The sequence below is a fragment of the Fukomys damarensis genome, unplaced genomic scaffold (assembly GCF_012274545.1).
Source record: "Fukomys damarensis isolate Sample0158 unplaced genomic scaffold, DMR_v1.0_HiC HiC_scaffold_36, whole genome shotgun sequence".
Classification (NCBI taxonomy): domain Eukaryota; kingdom Metazoa; phylum Chordata; class Mammalia; order Rodentia; family Bathyergidae; genus Fukomys; species Fukomys damarensis.
The window spans coordinates 10615105-10636299 of NW_022900948.1; the positions used below are offsets into that span (position 1 = coordinate 10615105).

At 37.8% G+C, this 21195-nt stretch overlaps 1 protein-coding gene across 2 annotated transcripts in view; it reads left to right on the top strand.

Annotated features, from left to right (window-relative positions):
• Aco1 (aconitase 1) overlaps nucleotides 1-21195 on the top strand; it is a 51426-nt gene that overhangs the window by 15233 nt on the left and 14998 nt on the right. For both annotated transcript variants that reach the window (XM_010612888.3, XM_010612887.3), the window contains 12 exons: nucleotides 733-850; nucleotides 1932-2100; nucleotides 3079-3216; nucleotides 9657-9726; nucleotides 9860-10043; nucleotides 11394-11533; nucleotides 13551-13722; nucleotides 15996-16096; nucleotides 17125-17241; nucleotides 18464-18623; nucleotides 19992-20127; nucleotides 20811-20895. In XM_010612888.3, the coding sequence (XP_010611190.1) occupies nucleotides 754-850; nucleotides 1932-2100; nucleotides 3079-3216; nucleotides 9657-9726; nucleotides 9860-10043; nucleotides 11394-11533; nucleotides 13551-13722; nucleotides 15996-16096; nucleotides 17125-17241; nucleotides 18464-18623; nucleotides 19992-20127; nucleotides 20811-20895 (1569 nt within the window). In that variant the 5' untranslated portion in view covers nucleotides 733-753. The remainder of the gene's footprint in view (nucleotides 1-732; nucleotides 851-1931; nucleotides 2101-3078; nucleotides 3217-9656; nucleotides 9727-9859; nucleotides 10044-11393; nucleotides 11534-13550; nucleotides 13723-15995; nucleotides 16097-17124; nucleotides 17242-18463; nucleotides 18624-19991; nucleotides 20128-20810; nucleotides 20896-21195) is intronic.

Below are 21195 nucleotides of genomic sequence, written 5' to 3' on the forward strand. Positions count from 1 at the left end.
TTCCCTGGTGTGAATATTCTGCAACAATGCATAAGATTCTAATAAGATTACACACATATAGAAATGGGAGGAAAGGAGCTAAAGATGTAGGGAAGGTGTGATACGTAGGGGAAGAACAAAAAGGGAAAAGAAAAAAATGTGAGAGAATGAAAAGATGAAAATAAAGTGTTTGTAGATGGGGAGGGGAGGGGGGGGAAGTAACAATAAATGTAACTGTACTGTATCCCTAAATGTACCAATAAACTCAATAAAAAAAAAAATGCAGCAAAGATTGTTAAGTAGAAAACATACAAGACAGAAATGGCTGCTCTTATGTTCCCACTTTGGAAGTTCAAGTTTTATATAATTTTATAACGTTCTTTGGAATGGACTCGTCTCCTCCTAAGCAGCACACGAGTCCAGCTCAGAAGTGTGTTCATATATTCAAGATTTATTTTGAGGACATCTTTCATTTCTTATTCCTTCATCTTATCCGTGGAAGAATACTGCGCAATTGTAAAAAAAAAAGACAAAAGAAGTTTGAGATTATATTCTGTTTTGAGAGGTGAATGTTGGCTTCCACAGCAGCTTCACAGAAGTCCATTTCATTGGCTAAGAATATCATTCTTGTGTTTAAGTCCCACTAACCCCTGTTTTGAAGAGATAACAAGTTATTTTTTTAAGTACATGTGAGTCATTACTAAAGAAGGTCTAACCCTCTAAGTAAAATGTAAGTGTTCTTTTCTTTTTCAGGGACACGTGACCATCAGAAATATGAAGAACCCATTTGTACATCTGGCTGAGCCTTTGGACCCTGCACAACCAGGAAAAAAATTCTTTAATTTAAATAAATTGGAGGATTCAAGATATGGTAAGTATGTGGCTCTGTGATGTAATTGCTTTGATAACAATTAAAATTAGACTCCAATTGCATAATAATTAAGCTATGTGATTAATTAACCTTTAGAAGAGCTGGGAGAGGGAGTAACAAAGAATAAGTGAATGTTCTTGGGATAAGTTTACACACCCATCACATACACCACACACACACACACACACACACACACCACCCCTTGCTTACACTTGTTATTTTTGAGTAGATGATTAATATGTACATGAATATTTATCTAACACCATAGAATATGTAGTATTTGTACATTCATATTTTATGTGAATAATAACCATAGGGGACATGTTTATAAAATAAAAGAAATCTTTAGGAGGTTGAGTCCCGGAGAGAGACAGAGAACACATGCTCAAATAGCATGAATGTGGGCAGCAGAAAAGGACAAGATAGCAAGTCTTATTTACTCCTGTGTATATTCTACCTTTACTGTCTTTTCCAAATAATATTGGTAAGAAATTTTCATGTAAAGCTGGAACTGTTATTTGTAATTAAGCAAAGATTTTCTTCTGAATTTACTATTGTTTTATCTTAGAAACTAGCTACTATGTGGCCATGCTACATGATGTTTAGGATTTTTTTTCCTTGGAAATATGTATGTACCTGTGGGCTTAATTATAATAATTGTAAAAGTTATTTTCTCATTTCTTAAGCATTAGTTTTCATAAGAAATACTACTTTATGTGCATATGTTTATAAATATATATATATTACCTGGTATAATACAGTGAACAGCTAGATTGACAGTGAGTTGTGATGAATTAAGGGAGACTTTCTGTTCCTGGCATTCAAGGCAAGTTAACCATTTAATATGAAAAAAATAAACTGTATTCGTTTTTTACCTGGTCTGTATTTTCTACTACTGAATGTTTCTTCAACCACTTCATTATCCTTATAAACTGTCAATTATTTTGCCCTCTTTTCTGTTGGAAGAATAATCTGATGCCTTATATACTACTTTATATACATACTGACTTTAAAGAGATCTCTTATAATTAGGTGTCTCATGTTTTTTGCTTGTTTATAATGCTTTCTTCTTTATTCTCAGGACACTTGCCATTTTCTATCAGGGTTCTTCTGGAGGCAGCCATTCGGAACTGTGATGAGTTTTTGGTGAAGAAAAGTGACATTGAAAATATTCTAAATTGGAATGCCACGCAGCATAAGAACATAGAAGTGCCATTTAAACCTGCCCGTGTCATTCTGCAAGACTTCACGTGAGCCTGATGTCACTTCTCTTTCTTCCTTTGTCAGCCTTTCAGGAAAAAAAGTTGTTTTTTAATAAACAAACAAGAAAAGCCCTAGGGTGACTGTATAATTTACCCCCAAATAGTCAGATTCTTTGGAAAGCAAAAGAAGGGTCTTGTCCATGGCAGCAAAAGTAAACTGGGATTATTTGAGGCAACCTTTGTCCAAAGTCATTATCCTTTGTCTTGAGCATCCTGGTCCTGGGTGAGAAAAATAGCTTGAAGTGGCACAGACCTGGAAACCTGCCTGGGGAGCCAGGTCTCAAACATTGCACTTGGACACTGCTATAGCCCACGAGGGGAGATAATGTATTCCCCAAAGCCTTAATGTTTGGTCTCAGCTCACATCCTGCTAGTCGTAGGATCCCTGCCTGCCATCATAGCCTCCTTTCTGAGACATGATCTATTTTTAAGTGATGTTATTGTGTTCCTTCCAGAGACATGATTTTATTTTCCTAGAGGAAAATCACACAAATTTTATACTTTTAAAACAACAGAGGAAAAGATTCACTTACCATAAATCTGATTCATGGCCTATATATGCTACATTATATCCATCCCTTTAAGTTTGGCAGGTGTTGGAGATGTGATCTGTCTTCTCCAGGGATTTGTCCACTCACCTTTTAAATGGGAAGAAGTCACAACAAGAAAACTTCCCAGGGGTTAATGTGCCAGATTTTCCAGTTTCTCTTCTTAGGCCATAGTTGTCATTAAACTTAATATAGTGGTAAAATTATGTATAGAGATTCTACTTAGTCATAGCACTTGTTACCTGTGTAATTCTTTGGCTCAAAGAAATATGCTTTGTAACTTTCACTTTCACATCACTTATTAGCTGCTCTGGTGAAGTGATTCCTTGTCAGTGTTGTCAGTGGTGACAGAAGTTGCAGATTCCAATCATATATGTTTAAGGCTTATTTTCCACTTACTTTCTCCTCCTTTTCTCAGGGGTGTGCCAGCTGTAGTTGACTTTGCTGCAATGCGTGATGCGGTGAAGAAGTTAGGAGGCGATCCCAAGAAAATAAACCCCATCTGTCCTGCGGATCTTGTAATTGATCATTCCATCCAGGTCGATTTCAACAGAAGGTAAGAAAGGATTAAGATGAATTCCTATGTTTTCTGCAATTTCTTGGAATATGGATTTTTTAAAAATGTATGTATGTACTTAGAAGAAAATCTTCGAAATGTATCATCAGGAACATTCAAACTTCGCAGAGATTTTGATATTGATTAGAGATTTAGATATTAAGAAATAATGAGTATTTTTTAAAGTAGTGTTTTCTTTAAAAGCTCTTTTTGCTTGTGTGTTTATTTGTTCCGTGGGATTGAATCTAGCTTAAACTCTGAGTGGAAACATACACATTAAGTTCTGTGACAAGAGCTTGTCAGTGCACGTGCATGTTTTACTTTAAAAGAGTTGGGGTATTTTTTATTCACTGGAACTTTATTACTTTTTTGATCACAAGTAACTGTTTCATATTTGGCTATCTGTACCTCTCCATGTGTGTTTCCAAAATGCCAATCCTTTTCTTTTCCTTTATTTCTTCTTCTCTTGTTGGAGTAGGATTTCCTCTCCTTTCTTGCCACAACCCTGCCTGTGTTTCACGACCAGTTTATATACTCTTTTGTTAAGATACCCTCACTCCCTACCCTACGTCAAGCTTGACTTGCTAGACTAAGTGTCTGTGGTGGACCTATCATCCTTAGAGGGAAGGTGTTACTCAAGTTGCTTTGGTTGATAGACTTTTGGCTCCCCCAAAGCAAGAGATGAGCATGTAATAGACACTTAACACATACTATGCCAGGTAACCTTGAAGTTATCTTTGGTCTCACTGAGAACCTTGATATTTAAGTAAAGGCTCAAGTGGAAAACCTCAAATCTCTAAGGATGGTTGGGTTTCTCTTTTTAAACCTGTGGACTCACCCTTGCTTTCCAAAGTTGGAGGTACTAACATGTCTTAGTAAAGAAAGAAAGCTTTTTACAAAGGATAAAATTGAACATGTGGTCGTAAACTATCAACTTAGTCCTGATCTCTTAATAAACTTTTAACTACTTCTTAAGCAAATTGTATGTAGCATTGGTGATCCTAGTTTGTTGATGAGATATCTGTCTAAAATCTGTGAGACTAAAGAGTCAAGTAGTAATGGTCAGTTCTCCTGATACAAGCTTTTATTCCTCAGTCACATTCTCCAAATTGAAAGTTTTGAGAATGAATCTTTGGGTTAAAATGTCATTAGAAGATTAGACACTATTGTGCATTCCCAGTCCCCTGTAAGATATGTAAAAATGGTATTAAAACTATGCAACAGTTGAATCCAAGTGAAGCACTTCAGTGATTTGATAGAACTCAAAAGAGCACCCAATGATATTAAACTTGTGAAAAAAGAACCAAGAATTAAACTTGAGGAAAAAGAAGTCAGTCCCCTTTGCCCGTAAAATCAAAATGGTAGAGACAGGTGGGAGTGAGATAAAGCAGAAACTTTGCTGTTTGTCCTTTAATGCAAAAGGTAGTTTGCACCACCACACTATGAAGATTTCAGTGTAAAGGTAGACATGGTAGTATATTTGTGTAATCGCAGAAGTTACAGAGGCTGAGGCAAGAGGATTGCAAGTTTGAGTCCAGCCTGAGCAATTTAGTAATGTAGTGAGACTTAGTCTCAAAATAAAAAATATTAAAAAAGGAGAGGCATTAGGGCTGAGAATATAGTTCTGTGTTAAGGTCCTGGGTTCAATCCCAGTATTCCAGCAATGATAATAAAAATCAGCTAAAGAAAACTTGTATATTTCATAATAAAAGGAAATGCACATCGTAAACAGTATATAAAGTTTTTCAATTATTGAAGTAATGAAAAATTAAATAAGTTTTTGAGATACCATTTTCTCTTATCAGTATTAAGATTAGAAAATAATTATGAAAGTGTCATGAGAGAGACACTTTTATACACTGCTAATAGCAATGTAAGTTAGAAATGATAAAAGTGCTACATAGTAAGACCTTAGACATTTCTGTATCTCTTGTCCTAGAATTTCTACTTCCAAGTAAACTTAGTAAATATCTGAAATTCAGAAAAAGCTCTTTATTTAGTAAATATCTGAAATTCAGAAAAAGTAATGTTTACTAAAGTCTTATTTATAAATGAAAACCAGAAACATAAATGTCCAAAAAGATGAATGATTTATTACATTACAGTAATCCTGAAAGTGAATTATTAGGTAATCTATTAATTATATTTATAAAGTATTTATAAAGGTTTACATTGTAGCCTAATGTGCCAGATGCTGAATTGCATATGTATTGAGTAATTACAGCTAAATCTAAGGTTATGCAGGAATTAAAAAATTGAAAAGAGGTGTCTAGGGCTGGGGATGTAGCTCAGTGGTGCCATGCCTGCCAGGCAAGTGCAAAGTCCTGAGTTCGATTCCTAGTACAGGGCAGGTGGATTTCAAACTGTAAAACAATTATCTTCATATCCAGTCTTTATTTTTACAACATAGAAAGATATTATTTTGATATATATTTACTTATTTATTTAGTAATTATTTTGTGATACTGGAATTGAATCCAGGGCTTTTACACTGAGCTACATTCCTAGCCCTTTTTACAATTTTTAACTTTTAAAACACTAAGTTGCCCTGGATAAGCACAAACTTTTGGTCCTCCTGTTTCAGCTCCCAGAGTGCTGGGATTAGAAGTATCCATCACCATACCTGGCTATTTTGATCATTTAAAAAAGTCACTGGTGTGAATAATCTGCAATAATACATAAGATCCTAATAAGATTACTGTCATTTAGAAATGGGAAGAAAGGAGCTAAAGGTGTAGGGAAGGTGGGATGGGTAGGGGAAGAGTAATAAGGGAAAAGAAAAAAAATGTGAGAGAATGAAAAGATGAATAAAGTGTTTGTAGATGGGGAGGGGAGGGGGGGTGAAGGGAGGGCAAAGGTAAGGGGAAAAAATGAGAATCAAGACTTGTCATGTAGAGGTACAAGATCCCAACAATGAATATAACTACTGTATCCCTAAAATGTACCAATAAACTCAATTAAAGCTGAAAAAAAAAAAAGTCACTCATGGAGGGTAGGGGTATGGGGAAAAAATAAGAACCAAGATATATCGTATAAAGGTACAAGATCCCAATGGTAAATGTAACTTCATGGTTTGCTTTAAGTGTACCAATAAATAAAAAAGTAACTTCAAAGGAAAAATAAAACTGCCTATGTTTACCTCCTTGGAGAATGAAGTGATTTCCATACATACTCAGAGGGAATTTAGAGCATGATCTTTCTCTAGTTAACATTGCAAGTATCTAAACAAGATAAACCTGGGATAAAGAAAAATGTGCTTTGTACCCCAAATTGAAGTTCTTGATACAAATAGGTTGAATATTTGTCACCTTTCCCTTTTCCTTTGGAGTCTGAAAGCATCCTTAGGCACCATAATAATGTCTTTTCCTCTCTCTCCCCCCTCTCTCTCCCTCTCCTTCACCCTCTCTCCTTTCCTGCTCCTCTTTCTATCCCTTTAAATCACATGAGCTTAATGTATTGATTTCAGAAGGAAAAATTTAAAATATAGTCATAAAATGTTACCTTTTTTGAGAGTAAGTGTGTTTCCTAAATTCCCACTCTGGAAGTTATAAAAAAGTAGCCTCACAAAATGATAGCCAACTCTATCTTCTTGAAGCCTATTGATGTTGATTTTAATCTTCATTTCCCTGGCCTGAACAGTGAAAGTACTGCTGAGAACAGAATTCTAGTTGTTTACATGACTCAGGTCTCTTGATTCAGAAAGCACATACACATGAATGCATATTGGTCATCACCAAGTTCACCACCATTTTTTTTTCCTGGTTCTGAATTAGTTCTGAATTTTTATAAGGCCTTTTTGATTTACACTGATACATAATTTTATTATGAAAAAAGCTAAATCCAGGGTTAACTTCATTCCATGTGCACATCAAATCTAGTGAACATACATATGTGTGCACACATGTATTTGTATGTGTGTATAATTAAAACATTTCAATTAGGGATATTTTCATTGGTGGTGTTAGGTATTTTCAGTTTTGTTTCTTGAGTTTTGGTTTTGCAATTTGACTTTCTGGTCTCTTACCTCAATTTTTAAGGAATTAAATACGGTATGTCTCAGCCTACGTGGGACTGTGCACCATGGGCCTATTTCGAGCTGTGTTCCAGAAATGAGCTAGAAAAATTGGGTAAGGGTAGTAGGGCAGCATGCTTTTCAGTTAATTGTTTCTAAGCTTATTGTCTGGCTTTAATAATAGCATTTGGTTGCACATCATCTCTAGGAATTGAGGATTTAAGTAACATTATTGTAATGTTTTCCTTTTTTAAAGTCATAGCAAGAATATCACAACACTTTCTCACCAAATCTCATGAATGTGAAATTTGTCTTCTCTATAAATATTACTTGTGAATTGTAAAACACTGTTCAGTGTAATTCTCAGGAACTATGAACTGTGTCTAACTGTGAATTCTAATTATGCAACTAAAAAGAAAGTATCCCTTTAGTCTGAGAGGTCATTCACATTCAGAGACCATATCAAAACTTCAGTAGAGTCAGATGTGATACACCTGTAATCCCAGTACTCAGAAGGTTGAGGCAGGAGGATTGCCATGAGTTTGAGGTCAGCCTGGTTCTACTACACCAGGCTCTTTCCTTAGGTTTTGTTGGCCATATGCTGCCCCTATTTCATATCTCCCCCTAAACTTAAAAAGTACAAAAATCATTCTTTGTTTGAAGGCCAGGTATATATAGGCATTGGGCTGAATTTGGCCCATGGCCTATTATTTGGAAACTCCTGCTCTAATACAATCTCAGGAATTGATCTCATTAAAGCAACCAACACTTATGTTGGAGAATATTCACAGCAAGACAGAAAAACCCTCAGTATGGTAAATGAGTGTATTTATGTAAGTAATATGTTCTCCAGGCCTTTTCTCCCCAATGAGTTCCTGCCCATTTTTCACTGGTTGAGTCCAACAAGTCTTACGTACTTCATGCTGCCATTTCCTTCCGGAAGGCATTTGGGACCTGTGCACCTGAGTGTACCCATGGCACCTGTACATGCTACACTGAGCATTGACAGTCATATTCTTACTATTGCCTAGTTGCTTCCCTTTCTTTCACTAGGTTCTGAGTTCCAAGCACGCAATGATGGTGCCCCTTTTATATACCGTTGTATTCCCAGGATGACACATGATAGGCTCTCAGTGGATAATTGGTAAAGAAGGGAAGGGTTAGGCAAGAAATAAAGAGTTGGCTACATTAGAGATCCAGAGCCAGACCCAGATTCAGATGACGGCTCTGTTATTTACGAGACACCTTATGTTGGATGAGTTAAACTTTCTGTGCCTCAGCTGCTGTTTCTAAAGGTTATGTTGAAGATAACAGAAGTCTGTGTGAGGGGTTGTGTGATTGAGCCAGATCATGTGTGTAGCACTATTACTGTGGGTAGTGCTCGTTATCGCCACCAGCACCTTTACCACAACAGTCTGTCTAGCTGCTCCTGTGGGGAGGAGGTGTGGAATAGGGATTAAGAATATAAACTTTGAGTTAGACTGCTTCAGTTCCATTCTCACTGTTTATTAGCCATGTGGCGCTCAGCAAGTTTCTCAACCTATGTCTCATTTTTCTCATTTGAAAAATGTGTATATTAGCTATACCTAACTCAAAGCATTTTGATGGAGACTAAATGAAAAACCATTAGAATAGTGACTGGTTCCTAATAATGTCAGTAACTATGATAATTACATTAATTAATGAAGGATGACTTGGATCTTAGCTATTAATTTTACTTTCTTTAATCCATGATACGCAAATTATGAGCACTCTTATTGTGCTAAACCCACAGAATTATGTCTGTGAACTGTGACTTATTCTGTCATGACACAAAACAATGCAGTTGGTTATAAAATTCCTGGAAAATCATCTTGATAACCTGCATTGCTGATGTCTGAATTGAATGGCCTTGAGTAAACCTCAGTGCACAATGTGGGATAGCACCATCTTCCTAATAAACCCTTGTTTAAAAGTTAGGGGATTGTGACTCAAAGTGACTGAGGCTCTTGGCATTGCCATTTCACCATCTCCCAGTAGAAACAGGTAAAAATGCCTCCCAGATGTAGCTCAGCTCAGAGAAGTGACAAGGTTGTAGGTGAGAAGGAAATACAGAAACAGGGTTCCATAAATGTCTAAGCTGCCTTTGGAACGTAAATGTCTTGAGTTTGTTCCTGTGAGTCAGATTTTTATGGTTAATTTTCACTTGAGTTCAGCTCATGTTTTCTGTTCATCATACTTAAGAGCATTGTAGGAATCACTTGAATCAAGTAATTACTCTGTTTATTTTTGCTTTCTACTCTGACTTTCCAGATTATAATAGTGAAATTCATAATACTACCCAGCAAACCTGCAGGTGCAATTTCCGTTTTGTTTACTCAGCACCAATAAAATTGACCAGTTAAATTTTAAGCCTTGAATTTGTACATTTAGTTTTTCTTGTTGACAGGGTAGACAGCTTACAGAGGAATCAAGACCTGGAATTTGAAAGAAATAGAGAACGATTTGAATTTTTAAAGGTATGAGCTGAGTTTATATTTCATTGATTTTCTGTATATGTAGCACGAGGAGGGAGGTATTCAGGAGATGGGCAAAGTGGCGAAGTAGAACTGTATAAGTATTGACGGTGTTTTTTCCATTGTACAATCCTAGTGGGGTTCCCAGGCTTTTCGCAACATGCGGATTATTCCCCCCGGCTCAGGAATCATCCACCAGGTGAATCTGGAGTATTTGGCAAGAGTGGTATTTGATCAGGATGGATATTATTACCCAGACAGCCTCGTGGGCACGGATTCACACACTACCATGATTGATGGTTTGGGTGTTCTTGGTTGGGGTAAGTGTTCTTCTGGGTTTTTGTTCCATATTCACTGTTTTTAAAGCATGTGCTTTAGTTCACTTTGATGCCAGTACTTCTAAGTGTCATGGATTTACATGATCAGTTACAGGAGAAGAATTTTTATCTTTTTATTACAGTTCCCAGAAAAGTACCTTGCACCCAGTAAGTATTAAGTTTATGTTTGGAAAAACAGACTGGAGTAAGGGTATAGGGACATTTTACCTAAGTGAAAATTGGCTGGTATGTTGTTAATTTGTCCTCTTTTTTTTTTTTCTTTTTTGTGTCCTGAGGATCAGATCCAGGCCTTTTTACTTTACTGCTGAGCTATATCTCTAGTTCACCAGCTGTATTTGCTTTTTCAGGAGGTAGGGTGGAGTGTGTATGTTAAAAATGGAGACTTTTAGCTGGATGGAGTGATACACACAGCAATCCCAGCTACTCAGATGGGGAAGACAGGAAAATCATTAAGTTCAAAGCCAGCCTACCAATTGAGCTAGTCCTGGCTATATAAATAGAAGCCAAACTAAAAAGGAACCAAGAATATAGCCAAACACTTTCCTCAGATGTCACCTTGCTTGCTGGTGCTGGGGCAGCGATGGCAGCGCCTACAACTGAGGGCAACTCCTACCCATGTGCTGGTTCGAGGCCTGCGGAGGGAAATGCGATGTCTGAGCTGAGTCGCTTACCCCCATCTCATCTGGCTGGTTTGCGCTGGGACAGCGACGGCACTGTCCAAGGAGAGTGCCGCCAATGGGAGATGCAATGTGAGCGCAGAGCCATTTCCCCAGATCTCACCTTGCTGGCTGCCGCTGGGTCAGCCATGGTGGCTGCCACATCAGAGGGTGTGGTGACCTGGACCCATGGGTTCGGTCCAGGTTATTGCAGGAATATGCGATATCTGAGACCAGCTGCTTTCCCTATCTCACCTTGCTGGCTGATGCTGGGACAGTGACGGCACTGCCCAAGCAGAGTGCATGGCTACCCAGATCCGTGGGTTTGATTCCCAGGTATGGGGAGAAAAATGGAGACTCCTAACCCTACTCCATTAGGTGGCACAGAGGGGATTTTGATATAGCTACTGGGGGGTAGTCACACTTTGAGAAGCACTTGTTAAAATTCTGTAGATGTGGGCTTGGGGTATAGCTGGAGAGCTATTGCCTAGCATGTAAGTAGCCCTGGGTCTAATCCTTAGAACAACAACAAAAGAAATGGAGAAAATAATAATAGTTCCTTATAGAAACACAACTCTGTACCACTTAAATACTGCAACTGAGTTTATTGCATTCATGCCTGAGGGATATAATAAGGGGTAAGGAAAGCATTATTCAGCCACACCTTCCATTGCAGGTGTGGGTGGAATTGAAGCAGAAGCTGTCATGCTGGGTCAGCCAATCAGCATGGTGCTTCCCCAAGTGATTGGCTACAGGCTGATGGGAAAACCTCAACCTCTGGTAACATCAACTGACATTGTGCTCACCATCACCAAGGTAATGGCATACTCTTCTGTGGTGTTGGAAAACCACTGACAAACACAGCATGAATACACAGTGGAGTATAATCTGGTAATGCTAGGAAACAACACATTTATAATTTTAAAACAAGATAAAGAGAATATTCTGCGGTTAAATGTTCATTTTATTCTTCTTTTGCTGCATAGACCTTTACCTTGATTTTTAAAATTATGACATAATTAAATACACAGAAATTAAAATGATATTTACCACTGACATTTATGGATCATAATATTTTGCCATATTTGTTTCAGGCCTCCCTGTGTTTGTAAAGAAGTAACATTAAAAAAAAAATAGAAGTAACATAAAATATTTATGGCTAAAGCCACCCTTCCCATTCCTAAAAATAATCACTATCCTGAGATTGTTCGAATTTTTCCCATGCACATGTTTTTTGCTACTTTTGCAGCATTTTTTCCACGTGGTTCTTATTTGTATGTAAATAGCATATATTCCATGAATAATGTATGGCTTTTAAAATTTACTTCTTTGCATTCCAAGTTACATTATTGTAGCATATTTCTCCAAGTTGGAAAATATTAGCATATTTTTCTTAAATTCTTGTTGGAAACCATCTTTGTTTGTGATTTGCTTGCTTTGCAAAAAAAAAAAGAAAGTTTCATTTTAGGAAACAGCAGTGGAAAATTGAGTTATGCTGGCCTCACACAATCACCTTGAGTTACAACCAGAATTTTAGTTTTAACTTTCAAACAGAGTCTTGAGTTAAGACCCGAATGCTGGACACTTGTTCTTCCAGAAGGTCTCAGATACAGATTTAACCCTTAAAGAGTTCTGCAAGGAACAACATCCTTTCCTGTGTGGGATTATTTGAGAAATCCTGGGTCAGTGTCTTTCTAAGAACACTGAGATCTGCCTGTATACAAGAGAGAGACTTTGAAGGCTGTGTAAAGGAGCCTGAGCCTTCAATTGACCAACCAGCCCTTGCAAATGAATTGAGTTTCTAAATCAAGGGTCTTCTGTATTGGAAAATGATAGTTTTTTTTTTAATCACAAGCATATTTTTTTCTGTTTATATGGTTTGGAGGCTTAGAGTGTATTGTATAGACGTCACACTGTAAATGCTCCCAAAAAGTTTCTCTTTGGCTTAATGTTCATGGCATTTGGGATTGGATTTATTTGAACACCATAGTTTATCACAGCTATCTGTGTGGTGTATTTTAATATGGAATAATATAAGGCTTGCTCACAGAATTTGGCAGAGCTATATAACCAAAAGAGCCTTTCCTTCTTGTGACTGTTGACAGCCTATAAAACTGGTTTTGTGCAGAGCCGTCACTCACAGAGCCCCACCCTCGACTGATGGCTTCTGTGGAAAAGACATAGGAGTTAGGCTGTCTGAATCCCTTTCTTACATTTGACTTGTACCTGTACCATGAATTTTTCCATTACACCTTCTAAAACAAGTCATTTACTTACTCAGTTAGTATGATTATATAATAATTTATTTAGGTTTATAAATTTTAGCACTCCTAGACACATCTGGTAACCTCATTAGGGAGTGTCTTTCATTTTGAAAACCTTCTCTTTATGTTATTTTGTGTTTTGGATTACTTTTTCTTTTTTAAAAAGAGCTATTTTGACATTATCTTAGATTTACAGGAGTGTTGGTAGAAAGATTATACAGGGAATCCCTGTTAATCTTTGTTGGTTTTCCCTTATGTTAACATTTCATATAACCATGGTACATTTCTCAAATTAGGGCTCTGACATCGGTCTGGTGCTCTCCACTACAGAGTTTACCAGTTGTTCAATAATGTCCTTTTGCTCTTCCTGGATCCAGCCTAGGATACTATGTTCTATTTAAGTGATATAGCTTCTAAGTTGATTTTTAATAACTTAAAACACATTGAGTTAATTTATTGTTTATGTTTGTTTACCTTAAGGCTAGTTTATAAGAATTGCAAGGTGATAGTTCTGCATTTTAAATGTGGACTCTTAATTCTCAGAGTTTTCTGTTTTTCCTGCTGCTTAGCACCTCCGCCAGGCTGGAGTTGTGGGCAAATTTGTTGAGTTCTTCGGGCCAGGAGTAGCCCATCTATCCATTGCTGACCGAGCCACAATCGCCAACATGTGTCCAGAGTATGGAGCAACTGCTGCCTTTTTCCCAGTTGATGAAGTTAGTATCAAGTATTTAGTACAAACAGGTAAGTGATGGATGGTGAAAGCAGAGGATTCGTCATTAAAGTTTTACGAAACACTGAGAATCTGAGCCCTGCCTTCTATCTCTGCCCTACACAATGTTCTTGGGTTAGAGTTACACAACTCTTTTTCCCTCTGTGTGATGTCAAAGTGGGTTGTGCGAACTTAGGTAAGAGATGGAAATGGTATAGAAAACAGAGCTCCAGTACTCTGAAAGCCTAGATATCGATACTGGTCTTGTCTTACTAGTTTTTTTGACATTAAACAAGTGATCTTAGTGATGGTGCCAGTATCTGTCGTTGATGGGGTACCTGTTGTGAATCAGGCTCTTGGTGTGCATTCGCTGTCATCTTCACATCTGTAGGGTAGATTGATTACTTAATTAAATAAAAGGAAAACACACTGAGGCCCAGAGAAATGTTATTACCCAGGCCTAATAAATAGCACAGACAGAGTCCAAGTCTGCAGCTGCCAACAAGACTCCACTGTGCCCCTCTTAGGTTGTTCAAAACTGAAATGAGAGCCTACATAGGAAGACATTTTACATCCACACATTTAATTTTGTATAAATTGTTTTAGAAGTTTGACTTTTAACACTGAGAAAGCCTTTTTTTAAAATTCTCATTTATTTTTCAAACATTAAATATTCAGTTCTTCATTTAAAACATTCACAATACTGAGTCTAGGTCTTTGACATATGGCAGTGAACAGAAAAATAAAGTCCTGCCATTGTGCAGCTTATATTTCCATGAGAAGCAAAGACAGTGAACAAGTAAACAGATACAAATGTGTGATAATGAGAAAAGAAGCAAGGAGATAGATAAAGTGCCCGAGAGTGTGACTCATGGAGCTGGAATTTGGACAGATGTGTTAGCAGGCGAGGGAGGGCTTTGTGAGAATCTTAGACTCTAGGTAAATTCACATCTCCTCCATAGTCTGAGGAAATTTCTCTGGAAGAAGTAAAGATTGTGATGAAATGTGCATTTAAAAAACATTTTTATTAAATAGAACCACTTGGAATTAACACATCCTTGTTCCCCAAAAAATAGAAGACAAAAAGATGTAGAAATGAACAGAACACATAGTTAAGGGCATTGGCCTAAAAAAAAAAAGGAAAAAGGGGAAAGGCAGCCAGGAGAAGAAGAAGGCTGCAGAATACATTCCAGACATCAGGTTCGGTTCTGTGGTGCTGACGGTGTAACTGAACTGCTCAGTGATCTGGCACCAAATCTGTAACACTCATTCAGTTGAAGCAAAGGGCTGTTTCATAAGAGTGAAACTCTTGTGCTTACTAAACCCAAAAGATATCTCTCCTGTTAATCTTCATGAACAAGACACATGGCACGTAATAAGCAGTGGGCTTAATAATAGGGCATGACAAAGTGTTGATGCTCATACAGTTGTCTTTTACCAGGTCCTTGCTAAAAGCTGATGACCTTCACTGCAGTTAGAACAAACAAAAAAATGTTGATCTATTGCATGTGTCAAGCTTTCAGTCTCATTCAACTGCCAGAGAAACAAGAGAACTGCGTGTCCATTGGGCATTCTTCATGAGTGTTATCTCCTACACCAAGATCTTGATTAAGTGTTAAATAAGAGAGGTTCAGGATCATAATCCTGATGACATAGCACTGTGAGTTAGGACTTTGGAGGCAAACTGAAGTTCAAATCCTAGTTGTGCCATTTGCTGTCTATGTCCATAGGAAAGTTACTGATCTTGAACCCTGATTTTCTCATCTGTAAATGAGAAATAATAATAGTGCTTATCTAATAAGGTAATGATAAAGGATTAGAGTTTGAAATAATATATTTAAATATTTTACAGAGTGCTAGGCACATAGAGAAAGTGCTTAATAGGTGGAGGTTTGTGGTGCTTTGGGTGATTATTTTAACAGTAGTAATGTGATACCACGTTAAGCATTTGTATCACCAGTTGAAGGTAAATGCATGAGTACACTTCAACAATTAGCTCAGGCTTATGATCCTCCTAATTAAGGGCTGTAATGAAAAGAAGAAAACTATGTAAGAGTATAACCAGATATTCCCCAGAAAACAGTTTGATAGGAATGATTGATAAGTTAATGGCCGCTAGAAAAAACATCATCAGCCAGAGGGTCAAATTATAAGCCTAAAGACAGAAGGGTAAACAGAGTTGTCAGTGTGTGTGTGTACATGGAGTGCATACTGCTTATATAACTGCTGATAGAGGTATTAATTTATGGTGTACATAATCAGGAAATAATAACATATATTACTTGTGACTACTACTTCCTTTTAGGTCGAGATGAAAACAAAGTAAAGCACATTAGAAAGTATCTTCAGGCTGTAGGAATGTTTCGAGATTTCAGCAACCCCTCTCAAGACCCAGACTTCACCCAGGTATGAAAGCACTTTCCAGCACATGCATTCTTTCCCAAGGCTGTAATTTTAGTTGTCTGTGCTTTTTCTTGGGGGATCCACTTGTAGGAAATCAGTCACTGCCAAGTTATTGTGGGAGAACAGGGTATTAAAAGCTGTAAAATGAAAAGGATAAGGAAATCATAAATATAACAAAATAACTTATGCAATTCCTACTTGCTTAATTTTATAAATTAAATGTGTTCCCCAGTTTTAAATGACTGATGCATGGCTTCTACATGGAAGACATTTGAAAGACTTGATTAGGAAAGCTAGAGCTATTTAAAGGCTAGTCCATCCTTGATATACTCCTGAGAAGAAGAGAAGAAGGTCTGAACATAGCAGCTAGTTTTATTTATTCAATGTCTAACCCAGTGGTGGAATCCATGGCATGCATGCTGTAGCAGGCTGTTTGTATCATTGAAACCTCTAAAAGGTTTGCCATCCACTGGCCTATCCTGTATTTTTGGGGGTGCAAACTAAATCTCTTATTTTTCCAGGCAACCCAGGTTGGAGGGTAAACCAGATATGAAACCCTTGTTTTGTTTCATATTACATTGAGAGACTGAGGTACTCAGACAAACACCCTTTTCCTGCCATTGATAACTTAGTAGCTGCATGTCCTCCAAATCACCTTAGAAGTTGGTTTATGTATCCTTTCAATAGAAATCCTGTCTCAGCTTAACCTAGGAAATAAAATGCATGCATGATTTGCTTTACAAGGATGGATGAGTGAAAGACCCTAGAAGCAACAATAGTGTCCATCCTGGTCTTTCTTAGAGGCAGCAAAGTTTTCTGCCTCTTCTGTGCTAGTTAAATTCCATATTGATCTTCAGGGATTAATTGCTTAAATGTTAGGAAGAACATTGGCTTCCTTGTTTGAAATAGGGTAGTTGTTTATTTGCTTATTTTTGTTGTTGTGATGTTTTAAATTCTGACATGACTTGGGTTTCTTGTTGGTGAGAATAATGTGAGTTATTTCTGTAATGCTTTTTCACTTGGGTGAATAGGTTGTGGAGTTAGATTTAAAAACAGTAGTACCTTGCTGCAGTGGACCCAAAAGGCCTCAAGACAAAGTTGCTGTGTCTGACATGAAAAAGGACTTTGAGAGCTGCCTCAGAGCCAAGGTAGGGTCCCCCCAGCTCTTTCCTTTTCTAGTGCCTAAGCTTTCACCTCAGTCAGTGATGAATCTTTCTCAAGTCTGGTGCCACTGGGGATGTTCCTTCTCCATTTTAAAATCCTAATGACTGTTAGCAATGGGTCAAGCAGCTTCTTAGGGCACATGATCTACTTTTCACATGACTTACCATGTTGTCCACTCAGCTCACCACTGCTTTTCAGGCCTTTGTGCTTTGTTCCTGCCACTTCCCGCTTGCATGTCTCTTCTCCATCTTGTTGGGTCCCATTTATTCAGTTTCATAAGCCTTGGCTCAGATACCGCTCATTTGCAAAATGGCCTCAGTCCCTAACTTGAATTCTGTGGCACTTGGTCTGAAACCTTTTGACAGGATTCCATATTCCTTAACTTATTTTGTTGTTTCTTCAGTTGCATGTACCGTTTCCCTTACTGAACTCTACTTCAGGGCATAGAGTTTATGTCAGAATCACTTTGGTACTTCATAAAGTGCTGAGCAGAATGTCTTGCACACAGATTTTTTCAGTGACTATTTCCCAAATGAATAAGATGTGTGATGGGTTTTACCAATGGAATACCAGTCTTACACCAAATGTTCAGTTGTACTTTGCAAAATTATTGATCATGATTAGTTGAATCTGGTGAAAATTGCATCTTTTTCTAAACTTCCAAAAGATTAGAATCAGTAGCTTTAGTCTGTGTCTAGTATTATGTAATACTGTTACTGTACAATAATGTCGTGGAGTTCTATAGAGACCAACTTTAAATTGTAGTTTTTGCATTTTCATTTTTGAGGAGAGAAGACAGTAATTGTTATCAATTTCAATACAGAGTATGATTAAGGAATTATGGCTGCCATTTGTAATAAATATAAAGAATAAAAAATACAATTTTTCATAGCATTTTGGAGTAGTTAGCAGAAATATTTATGTTTTAATAATTAACCTTTAAAATTATAGTTAGGCATGGTAGTGCATGCCTGTAATCCCACCTGTTTGGTAGGCTGAGGCAGGAGGGAGGATCTCAAGTCCGAGGCCAGCCTGGTCAAGTTAATAAGACTCTGTCCCCAAATAAAAAGGTTTGGGGATATAGCTCAGTGTAGTGCCCCTAGACTTGATTTAAAAAACAAACAAACAAAAAAAAAAAAACAGTTACCAAAGTATTCTTCCTTCTTCACATAGAACCTTTGATCATATGTGGTTTTTTTCCTACAGCAAGGATTTAAAGGATTCCAAATTGCTCCAGAACATTATAATGACCATAAGATGTTTATCTACAATAATAATGAATTCACCCTTTCTCATGGTTCTGTGGTAATCGCTGCCATTACTAGCTGCACAAACACCAGTAATCCGTCTGTGATGTTAGGAGCAGGTAAGTGCATTTGAATTCATTCCTGTGGTTGTGTGGATGTGCACGGGAAATTCCCCCAAGAGAAGACCCAGAGTCATAATTGAAGCCTAATTCCCTGAGTAAACCTTGTCTCTCTGGATGAAGAGATCTATTGGCTTAGAGATATCTATACAAATAGCATCCAAATCATTTTTAAAAATTCATCGTGCATAATAGTCTTTCTCCTTAGAATTAGCACAGAAAATAAAAGAAAAGCAGCTCAGTTTCTGGCAAAGCTTAGAATTGTGTTAGACTTTAGAAGAAAAAAAAAGAAACTGTTGTCATGTTATAGACTGTTCTCTGTGAAACCTCTGCCCAGGGAAATTTAATGCTGTCCTGGTGCAGCGACAGGTGCATCTGATTAGGGCATAGGGCACCAGTTGGTAAAACTCAGTGCAACTAACCTGTTAAGCAATTCTGCCTGAGTAGTTAATACTTACACGCAGGGTTTTGCTAATACAAGATATCTAGTTTTCAAATGTTTAATTATCCCCAAGAGTTTCTGTTGTTCCACAGACCAGTGTCAACAGTTCTTTCTTTACGGGAGCATGGAAAACTTTCTTTGTGAAGGAATTCATCAGTTGCCACCTAAGTTCCCCTTGTCTGGAGCAAACCAGTTTTCTAAGGACAAATCACCAGCCTGTCTGGAGCACTTTGTCCCTTTACACCCTCTCCTCTCCTCATTTCTGTCCAATCTCTGTGACACTTGTAAGTCAGACCAGCTAATGTTCCAGTAATAGAATAGACTCTGTACTTGCCCAAAGTCCAAAGGACCAGGGAGTTCTTTCTTTCTTTTTCTTTTTTTTTTTTTGGTACAGGGGCTTAGACTTGGGATCTTGTGCTTGTGAAGCAGGTGGTGGAACCACTGAGCTAAATCCCCTGCCCTACCCAGGGCGTTTTTGATCTTTCACTTGAGGGGTATCTATAATATGACTGTATTTCTCACCAACCAGTACACAATTAATATATTTTCCATCCAGTTGTAAGAGCCCTTTCAATTATAATTTATTTTCAAATCAAAAAATTGGAAAGATCACTTTCCCTCCAGAAATTAGGAAACTGCTCTTGTAGCATATTCTTGGATGCTTTGGGTTTTATCTCTCTTTAAAAAAAAACGGGAGCGGGGGGAGCACATCTCTCTTCATTTCCATGATTACTTCTGAGTCTACTGCATAGATGTAAATGACTTTGGACCAGTGAGCTTTTGATTTTTGTTGGACAGAAATGCCATCAGGAAGAGAGCCTTTTCAGGAAGTGGCAAAATATGTGACTAGAAAATTAGGCTCTTCCCTGGTGTGCTCCAACACTTTGAGCAGACAGTTATCCATACTGCATGTTACCGTTTCACAGGATTGTTAGCAAAGAAAGCCGTGGATGCCGGCCTGAATGTGAAGCCTTACATCAAAACCAGCCTGTCTCCTGGAAGTGGTGTGGTCACCTACTACCTGCGAGAAAGTGGAGTCATGCCATATCTGTCTCAGCTTGGGTGAGGGAGAGTTTTCTTTTACATCTTTGCTTTTGTGTTGAATTCCTTGTGTCATCGTATAACAGCTGTGAGCTTCTCTGATCTCACATCTAACTGTGTAGTCTTTCATAAGATGGTGGGTAGCCTTAAACCCTAACATGCCAATGGAGTAGGACCCTCCTGTACTTGTGCTGGTTTTTCATTATACAAGGTGCAGCTAAAGCCCTCCAAGCCCTGGGCTGTGATGTGATGCTGCACCTTCCAGGAGGAGGAGTGCCCTTTCCTCACTTGCACTGAAGTACGCCATGGCTCAAAGCACTCTGAATGTTTTTAGACAAATTAATCATTGCCAAATACAGTTTTCTCAACTTCCATGTTATTCCTACTTTGGATGACACGCCTCTTAAACTTCAGAAGTACTTGGGATTATACAATAATAGTGTTGAGTGAGACATTAAATAGCATATCTGATTTCAACTTTTAAAACTTCTAGATCATTTGACTCATTGTTATAAGGAAAATTGGTAATAATGTTGTTCTCAGCTATCTTTTCTCTGAATGCTCTTCAGAGGGAAAACTATAGAATAGCACTGACTTGAACTTATTTATGCTGTGCTATTCCTTTGTGACCTGTGGTCTCCAGGAAGTGAGCAGAGAGCTCAGTTTAAGCGGCTCACTTTCTTGTGCTTCACTTTGACATCTAGGTTTGATGTGGTGGGCTATGGCTGTATGACCTGCATTGGCAACAGTGGGCCTTTACCTGAACCCGTAGTAGAAGCCATCACTCAGGTAATTACAGAGGGCCTGTAGGTGTTTGAGCTATTTTGTCTTTTTATGTAATATGTGGCAGAACTGCTGGTAATTTCAAGACAGTCCGTGGAAACAGGGAATGTGATGAACAGTATGGCTTTAGAACTAAAATTGCTAATTGTGTGACCTTGGGCATCTTAATTATATGTGCTTCAGTTTCTGCAACTATAAATTAGAGATAATAATCGTATCTATTTTATACAGTTGTGAGAGTTAAGAGAATGATGAATGTAAAACACTTAGTGTAGTGCCTGACACCCTAGTATGTGCCCAGGACAT